At 52.2% G+C, this 8,220-nt stretch overlaps 1 protein-coding gene across 1 annotated transcript; it reads left to right on the forward strand.

The window, feature by feature from the left end:
* Positions 1 to 957: 957 nt before the first annotated feature.
* PRR22 (proline rich 22) lies at positions 958 to 7,979 on the forward strand. Its single transcript, XM_075903395.2, has 4 exons — positions 958 to 1,159; positions 2,006 to 2,068; positions 4,368 to 4,421; positions 6,811 to 7,979. Exons 1-4 carry the CDS (start codon positions 1,033 to 1,035, stop codon positions 7,977 to 7,979), a joined length of 1,413 nt encoding a protein of 470 aa, XP_075759510.2. The 5' UTR covers positions 958 to 1,032.
* Positions 7,980 to 8,220: the final 241 nt, after the last annotated feature.

The following is an 8,220-nucleotide window of genomic DNA, read 5'->3' on the forward strand; positions in this document are numbered from 1 at the left end:
GTCAAGCCGAGACTTAAACACCTCTAGGGATGGAGACTCCACTACTTCCCTAGGGAACCCAGCCCGTGCTTCACCGCCCTCCTAGGGAAATAGTTTTTCCTAACATCCAACCTGGACCTCGCCCACCGCAACAGGCTCCTATGGATGTGAACACACACAAAAAAACCCTTAAAAACTGTACCCCAGGGGCTTCCTTCTTACAGCCTTTTGGGAGTTCCTGGCATGGTTCAGTCTTATGGTTCATTTAGGCTTAGGGGGGTTAAGTGCCTATTTTAGGAGTAAAAAAATCAATTTTGCTAAGTGTTTAAAAATGTTCCCCCTTGAAGTCCTGTGCCCCCACAATTGCACCCCCAATGTGTGGTGGGGCAGAAACAGATCTACAAGGGTTACTCTCCCACCCCTAGAGATGAACTCTCGGAGCACCTGAGGGATCATTAGTACCCATCAGCCTCTTTGGTGCCCTGCATCCCCCCACCCCCGGGAACGTTCCATGGGGAAATGCAGGCTTGTACCGGAGCTTGTGCCGGAGCCAGCTGAGCGAGAGCTAGAGAGAAGGCGTGTGGGAGTCGCACGTGCCATTCGCTGAGCCTGCAAGAGGACCTGGAGCAGATCCGTGCCTGACAAACTAGCTAAACGATTCAATGAAGAAGCAATTGTTGTTTATTGTACGCTGAGCTGCAACGGAGAGCGCTTTGCACCCACCCCATTAAAGATAAGGCACCATCGCATTGCAACACCACTCAACTCCCCTACAACACCCCTCTCCCCAGACAAGGCCACCCCAGGATCAAACTTTTACGGTCTGTTTTGTTTTTTAAACGTCCTGCCCTAAAACTCAGACAGCCCTTACCTTTGGCGTCACCTATCCCAGCACTTTTAGGGGACTTAGAACCTCATTTGTTACCTGGAATTCTTTGCTGAGTAACCATCAAAACAGAACTTCTCAGCCTTGGCAACACTGGAGCTAATTCTCCTAGATACATGTCACGAGCAGTCCCGTACCTGACTGTCCTTTAAACTGACACAGCAACTATGCAGCAACCAAAACTGTTCTACCAGCAACATGATGCCTATGGGCCCAGACCCTTAGATCAAGCCGAGAGCCAGCCAGCCAGGCCACTTCAAACATTTGTCCTTCCAGATAACCCTGCATCAGTCGGTAAGATAAATAGTTCTCTGTTCTGCTGTCTATTCCTCTTTTAAACTCTCCCTCCCATCCCCTGATTTATCAGTTCTGGGTATTCACCTCAAAAAAGATATTTTGGCCTTGGAAAGGGTTCAGAAAAAGGCAACTAAAATGATGAGGGGTTTGGAACGGGTCCCATATGAAAAGAGGCTAAAGCGACTTGGACTTTTCAGTTTAGAAAAAAGGATACTTAGGGGGGATAGGATAGAGTATATAAAATCGTGAGTGGTGTGGAGAGGGTGAATAAAGAAAAGTTATACATTAGTTCCCATAATATAAGGACTAGAGGACACCAAATGAAATGAATGGGTAGCAGGTTTAAAACTAACAAGAGAAAGTTCTTCTTCACACAGCGCATAGTCAACCTGTGGAACTCCTTGCCAGAGGAGGCTGTGAAGGTTAGAACTATAACAGAGTCTAAAGAGAAGCTAGATAAATTCATGGAGGTTAGGTCCATAAAAGGCTATTAGCCAGGGGGTAGGAATGGTGTCCCTGGCCTCTGTTAGTCAGAGGCTGGAGATAGAAGGCACGAGACAAATTGCTTGATCATTGTTGTCGGTCCACCCCTCCGGGGCACCTGTGCTGGCCACTGTCAGACAGGCTACTGGGCTAGATGGACCTTTGGTCTGACCCAGTACTGCTGTTCTTATGTATTTTCTTCAGGAAATATACCGCTGGGTTCTCTCCTACTCCTTTCCATTTTCTCCCAGGTTTCCTTCATCCTCTGAAGTTAATAATTCAGACCCTTTCAAAATGTCCATCAAATTAAGCATCATTTCATACTGGAGACGCTGAGACTTTTCTGTGTTCGTATTTCAGGACCGTCCAACCTGTACCATCCCCCAAGTCAAGAGAAAGATGTTTTCACAGTACCCCCTGCAGGTATGCTTAGGACACAAGATGTAGAGACCAATAAGAATTAAGGGCAGGTCTACACAACAGATGAACGTTGGCTTAAAAGACACAATTCCAGCCACGCAAATACCACCAGAATCCTTAAGCCGAGTTTCGGCGCCGTCCCCACAGCAGGAGGTCAACAGGAGAAATGCTCCCTCCCGTTGACTTCCTTTATTCCTCATGACTGCAAGGAGGATCGCGATCAGCAGGGGTGCCCTGTCTTTACTAGACCCGCTAAATCAAATGCCAGAAGATCAACCACTGCAGCACAGATCTCTGCAGCAGTGAAGATAAGCCCTCAGGCAGTGGTTCCCAACCTGGGGTCAGTGGACCCCTGGGGGTCTGTGATGGTACTAGGGATGTTATGTATCGATTAATTTACTAGTCGAATAGTCGATGGAATTTCCATCAACTATTCGACTAGTCGATAAGAAGGGCGCTTAGAGCACTCCCTTTCAGCTCAGGGCACAACTCCCGGCTGCTGCTCTGCATTCTTAAAGGGACAGAGAGGAGTCGTCGTGCAAAGACGAGTTTGTCCCTTTACAATGCAGAGTGGCAGCAGTGGAGGGGGTAGGAGGGCTCTTGTACTGAAGCAGAGAAGCAGGACCAGCGGCTGCCGCTTAAAAATGCAGAGTGGCAGCGTGAGGGTTGTCTGAGAGCCAGCGGGGGACCAGAGAATGAGCCGGTGTCTCTGCGCGCCAGCTCCTCTCTGTCCCTTTAAGAGTGGGGAGGATGACTGAATAGTCGATAGTGCTACTCCTTCACATCCCTAGATGGTACTGTAGCGGGTCCACGGAAAGTTGAGGAAAGGAAAGGAAAAGTAAGGATCAGGCCTACTATGGGACTAGGACTTTTTCTATCAAGTGACTCTCACCCGGGGCTCACTGTTTGTGACCAGCTGCACGCCGATGCCTCCCGCCCTTGGGATGGGGTCTTGATATCCCAGGAGGCACCATCTATGCTCCCACCGCCAGCTATGCCGCAATTTACGCTCCAGCCCTCTCGCTCCTTGCTTTTCTCTTTTCATAGAAACAGAGCTGGAAGAGACCTCAGAAGGCCATCAAGTCCAGCCCCCTGCTCTAGGCAGGACCAATCCCAACTAAATCAACCCAGCCAGGGCTTTGTCAAGCCGAGACTTAAACACCTCTAGGGATGGAGACTCCACTACTTCCCTAGGGAACCCATCCCAGTGCTTCACCACCCTCCTAGGGAAATAGTTTTTCCTAATATCCAACCTGGACCTCTCCCACCACAACTTGAGACCATTGCTCCTTGTTCTGTCATCCCTCACCACTGAGAACAGCCTCTCTCCATCCTCTTTGGAACCTCCCTTCAGGAAGTTGAAGGCTGCTCTCAAATCCCCCCTCACTCTTCTCTTCTGCAGACTAAACAGACCCAAGTCCCTCAGCCTCTCCTCATAAGTCATGTGCTCCAGCCCCCTAATCATTTTGGTTGCCCTCCGCTGGACCCTCTCCAATGCATCCACATCCTTTCTGTAGTGGGGGGCCCAGAACTGGACACAATGCTCCAGATGTGGCCTCACCAGAGCCGAATAAAGGGGAAGAATGACATCTCTGGATCTGCTGGCAATGCTCCTCTTAATGCAACCTAGTATGCCATTAGCAATCTTGGCTACAAGGGCATCCTGTTGACTCATATCCAGCTTCTCATCCACTGTAAATCCCAGGTCCTTTTCTGCAGAACTGCTACTTAGCTGGCTGGTCCCCAGCATGTAACAATGCTTGGGATTCTTCCGTCCCAAGTGCAGGACTCTGTACTTGTCCTTGTTGAACCTCATCAGATTCCTTGTGGCCCAATCCTGCAATTTGTCTAAGTCACTCTGGACCCTACCTCTGCCCTCAAGCATATCTACCTCTCCCCTAGCTTAGTGTCATCCGCAAACTTGCTGGGGGTGCAATCCATCCCCTCATCCAGGTCATTAATAAAGATATTGAACAAAACCGGTCCTAGAACCGAACCTTGGGGCACTCCGCTAGAAACCAACCGCCATCCTGACATTGAGCTGATGATCACTACCCGCTGGGCCCGGCCTTCTAGCCATCTTACTGTCCATTTATCCAATCCACATTCCCTTAACTTGCTGGCAAGAATATTGTGGGAGACCGTATCAAAAGCCTTGCTAAAATCAAGGTATATCACATCCACTGACTTTCCCACGTCCACGGAGCCATCCTCATCATAGAAGCTAATCAGATGGGTCAGGCACGACTTGCCCTTTGTGAATCCATGCTGACTATTCCTAATCACTTTCCTCTCTTCCAAGTGCCTCAAAATGGATGCCTTAAGGATCCCTTCCATGATTTTTCCAGAAACCGAGGTAAGACTGACCGGCCTATAGTTTCTTGGATTGTCCTTCTTCCCTTTTTAGAAGATGGGCACTACATTTGCCTTTTTCCAGTCATCCGGGATTTCTCCCGACCTCCACGACTTTTCAAAGATAATGGCCAAAGGCTCCTCAATGACATTTGCCAAATCCCTCAGTACCCTCAGATGCATTAAGTCCAGACCCATGGATTTGTGTACGTTTAGCTTTTCTAAATAGTTCCTAACCTGTTCTGTACCCACCACGGGCTGTCCATCTTCATCCCATCTTGCGTCACTGTGAGCATTAGTCCGGGATCCGACCTTATCCGTGAATACAGAGGCAAAGAAAGCATTGAGTACTTCAGCTTTCCCCACATCATCTGTCACTACGTTACCTCCTTCATCTTTTCTTTTCTTTTCCCCTCCCCCACGGCTCTGTGCCCAGCCAAGCGCAGTGCTGGGTCAGGAGCCACCTTTGGCCACGAGAGCCCCCTTGGCGTGTCCTCCGTGGATGGGCAGGGGATGGAGGGGGTGGGAGCTGAGGAAGCAGCACAGGCCAAGGGACGTGCTGGCCCCCGCTTCCCACCGTTCCCCTTGCCGGGGGGTTCGTAAAATTGTACCAGACAGAAAAGGGGGCCATATGCTCGAAAAGGTTGGGAACCCTAAGGGCACGTCTGCACTTACTGGGAAGTTTGAATTAAGACACGCCACTCCAGTGACGTTAATGGCGAAGCCGGAGTGGACAGACCTTAATTCCATCGTGTGCAACGAGCGGGCCTTGCCAATCGAGGCTTACATGGGCTGACGGGGGCGCCCGCCGCGTTCAGTTTAGCGGGTATTTACTAGGCCCACTGAATCGAATGCCGCAGCATTGATCTTCATGCTCGTATGGACGTGGCCTAAGGGTGGAATTTTCCTAAGAGCTGGGCACCGTCCGGGTACTCTACTCACAGCGGGGCGCCTCCTTGTGGCCACCGAGGATGAGCTCTGCCAGTCTGATGCCTCTTCCTGCAGATGCTCACTCCAGCGTTCCCCCCCAGCCTGCCCCCTCCTCTCTGGGCTGCAGCCCGGGGACCGTACCCCCCCCAGCTCAGGGCTGCACAGCCCCACACCTTGCTGCTGTTTCCCTGGGCAGCTTCCTAGAGTGTTTCTATAAGACTCTGTCTCCCCCATCCTCCGGACTCGTCCTTCCCTCCAGGCCTAGCTCCCGTCTCTCCCTCGCCTCAGGGAGAATGACTGCAACTCTCCTCCCTGCGGCCCCATTCTGCCTTCAGCCGTGCACACACCCCAGCCTCATTGCTCCCTGGCTCCTGCCGCAGGTGCAGCCTAGGCACTTAACTGGCCCCTCTAGCCACCTCATCCCCTTCAGGGGCTGGTGGTGTGCAGCCTGTCGCAGGCACCTAACTCCCTTGCAAATCTCATCTGTTACAGACAACAAAGGGTGCAAAGCATCCTGTGAGAAGGTCTGCTTTCCCTTACGCTCTCCTGTTGGCCTCATTTTGCATGCACATATACACTCATGCACACACATATGCACATACTCATGCATGCACACGTGCACACTTATTCACGCATACACACATGTGCACACACGCACACTCATGCACAAATGCACACACATGTACATATGCACGTGCACTCTTGCATGCACACATGCTTACACATACACATTCATGCATACACGCACATGCACACACTCATGCATACACTCACAGGCACACAAGTGCTCACTCATCTATGCACACACTCATGCATGCACACATACACAGCCATGCTGACACTCACCATGTGAATGGTAAATCATTGCAAGTTACACTGTGGATTGGTTAACACTTGTAAGTTAGGTTGTGTGTCAGGGTGGCAGTGTTCCTTCATCTATGAAAATACCCCTTCCACCACTGTAGGTTGTGTCTACACAGATAGAGATACAGATATGACAATCTAGCTATGCCCATGTCATCTTCCTAGCACAGACACACCCCGTGCTGGCCAGCCATGTCTGCACTGTGCTCCGCCCACAGCGAACATGTAACTTACACCACAGTAGGCTCCCTGCTGACTTTGGCCCAGCGATTCCATGAGAATTGCGCCTGGACTCCAGACTTGTGTTTGCCCCAAGCCCCAGATCAGTGCAAGTTTTTCCACATACACCAGTTCCTGACCAGACGTGTACTCCACGTGCAACTCGCCCGCCTAGAACCAGCTCCTTAGTGCCAGACCCTCAGTGCTGACACTGACACAGCCCACACGAAGTCATCAGAGCTACGCACCGATTTACACCCGCTGAGGATCTGGCCCTGTAGTGGCTCTTGGCTGGGGGTGAGTCACACGCTCCCAGAGGACGTCTTTGCTTGTGGGCTCTGGGGTCCCCACTCACGACCATTTTCCTCTCTGTTGCCCAGGTTTCCAGATGGCGCCCTGCGGGTGCTTCTTTGATCCCCGGATTTACCGCATAGAATGGGCAACCACCAGTTTTGTGCAGCCGTCGGTTTATAAACTCACCGGTGGATCGACGTCGCCAAACACGTATCTTCTGGACCCCCCAAGATACCTCAAGAGTCCTATCCAGACAGTTCCCTACCCGCCTTACCCCCACATCCCCAGCAACCTCCAATACATCATGCCTTATTTCAAGCAGGAGAGCCCTGCCAGTGGGACAGAGCAAGTGAATTTGGTCCCCAACCCACTCCACGACTCTCCCTTTATTGAGATGCCTCAGCCCCAAGAAGAAAGGCTGGTTGAGAACAATGACAACAAACTGCCCCAGCTCCTTATAACGCTGCCTGCACTCTGCCAGAGCGAGCAGGCCCTCCCGATGAGCAACTACAGCCATCTTAAGGGCAGGCTAAGTCCTCACGGCCCCGGATTCCAAGGCTTTGATGGCTTCCGGGTGGAAGGGGGAGACCTCAAAGAAAATCATGTCAGCCAGCCCCTTCCAGTCAATACCCAGCTCCCAGACACTTGCACTGCAGACCAAACCCCTCTCTCCAGTCCCCGTGTTGCAAACACACAGGCGACGGCGGAGGCAGCGACACGCCCTTGGCAAGACAACGTCCGAGCCGAAGGCAGCAAAGGGCCGGACACAGAGGAGCCCTTCGAGCTGCCGGAGAAGGTTCTGCTGGAAGATGCAATGAAGCTCTTCGATTGCTCTCCAGCCAACTCGGATACAGAGGTCGCCAGAGACGCCCTCGGCACCCCGCCAACATCCAGCGAGAGCAAAAGCAAAGATGACGGCTTCCCGGGCGAAGACTCCCCCAGCGACGTACGGTCGCTCAATCTGCCCGATGAGCTGCTGTCCTTCGACTACAGCGTGCCAGAGATCCTCACCACAGTGGCAAGCCTGGATTATTTCTATGACCTCGAAACCTTCAGCGAGGAGCCCAAGTGGGATCTGGGGCCTCCCCAAACCGACGTGTCACTCCAGGGCCCCAGGCAAGAGCCCCACGGCAAAAAGAAGACCAGCGCCGCCACAGCGAAGAAAGGAAAGCAGACAGACAGCAAAAATAAACCCGCCTCGACCCGGGACAGCAGCGCCTCGGACAGGCAGGAACGCCCCGTGCCTGACGTCTGACGGGTGCTTTCAGAGTGACTGTAGGGAAGTAAAACGGGGCTATGTGGTTGCCTGAGCAGAAAGGGCCGTCCTCCTATTATTCTATTAAAAGTGATCTGTCCGGAAAGCCAATCTGTGCCCGCATTTAAGAGGCGGTTCTAAGAGTGTCCCACACCCTGCAAGGAGCGGAGAAAGGGACATGGGTCTGCAAGAGCACGCGGAGGGTCAGTCAACCTCGCGGGCTCAGTCAACCTCGCGGGCT

Source organism: Pelodiscus sinensis, chromosome 32 (assembly GCF_052426305.1).
Source record: "Pelodiscus sinensis isolate ZL-2025 chromosome 32, ASM5242630v1, whole genome shotgun sequence".
NCBI classification, from domain to species: Eukaryota; Metazoa; Chordata; order Testudines; family Trionychidae; genus Pelodiscus; species Pelodiscus sinensis.

What these genes read in the sequence shown, in the direction of transcription:
- PRR22 (XM_075903395.2), top strand. Translation starts at nt 1,033, where the DNA reads ATGCAGCAACCAAAACTGTTCTACCAGCAACATGATGCCTATGGGCCC. An exon ending in TTTCACAGTACCCCCTGCAG is followed by an intron (nt 2,069 to 4,367) that starts GTATGCTTAGGA and finishes CTCTCTTCCAAG; the next exon opens with TGCCTCAAAATGGATGCCTT. An exon ending in TGATTTTTCCAGAAACCGAG is followed by an intron (nt 4,422 to 6,810) that starts GTAAGACTGACC and finishes TCTGTTGCCCAG; the next exon opens with GTTTCCAGATGGCGCCCTGC.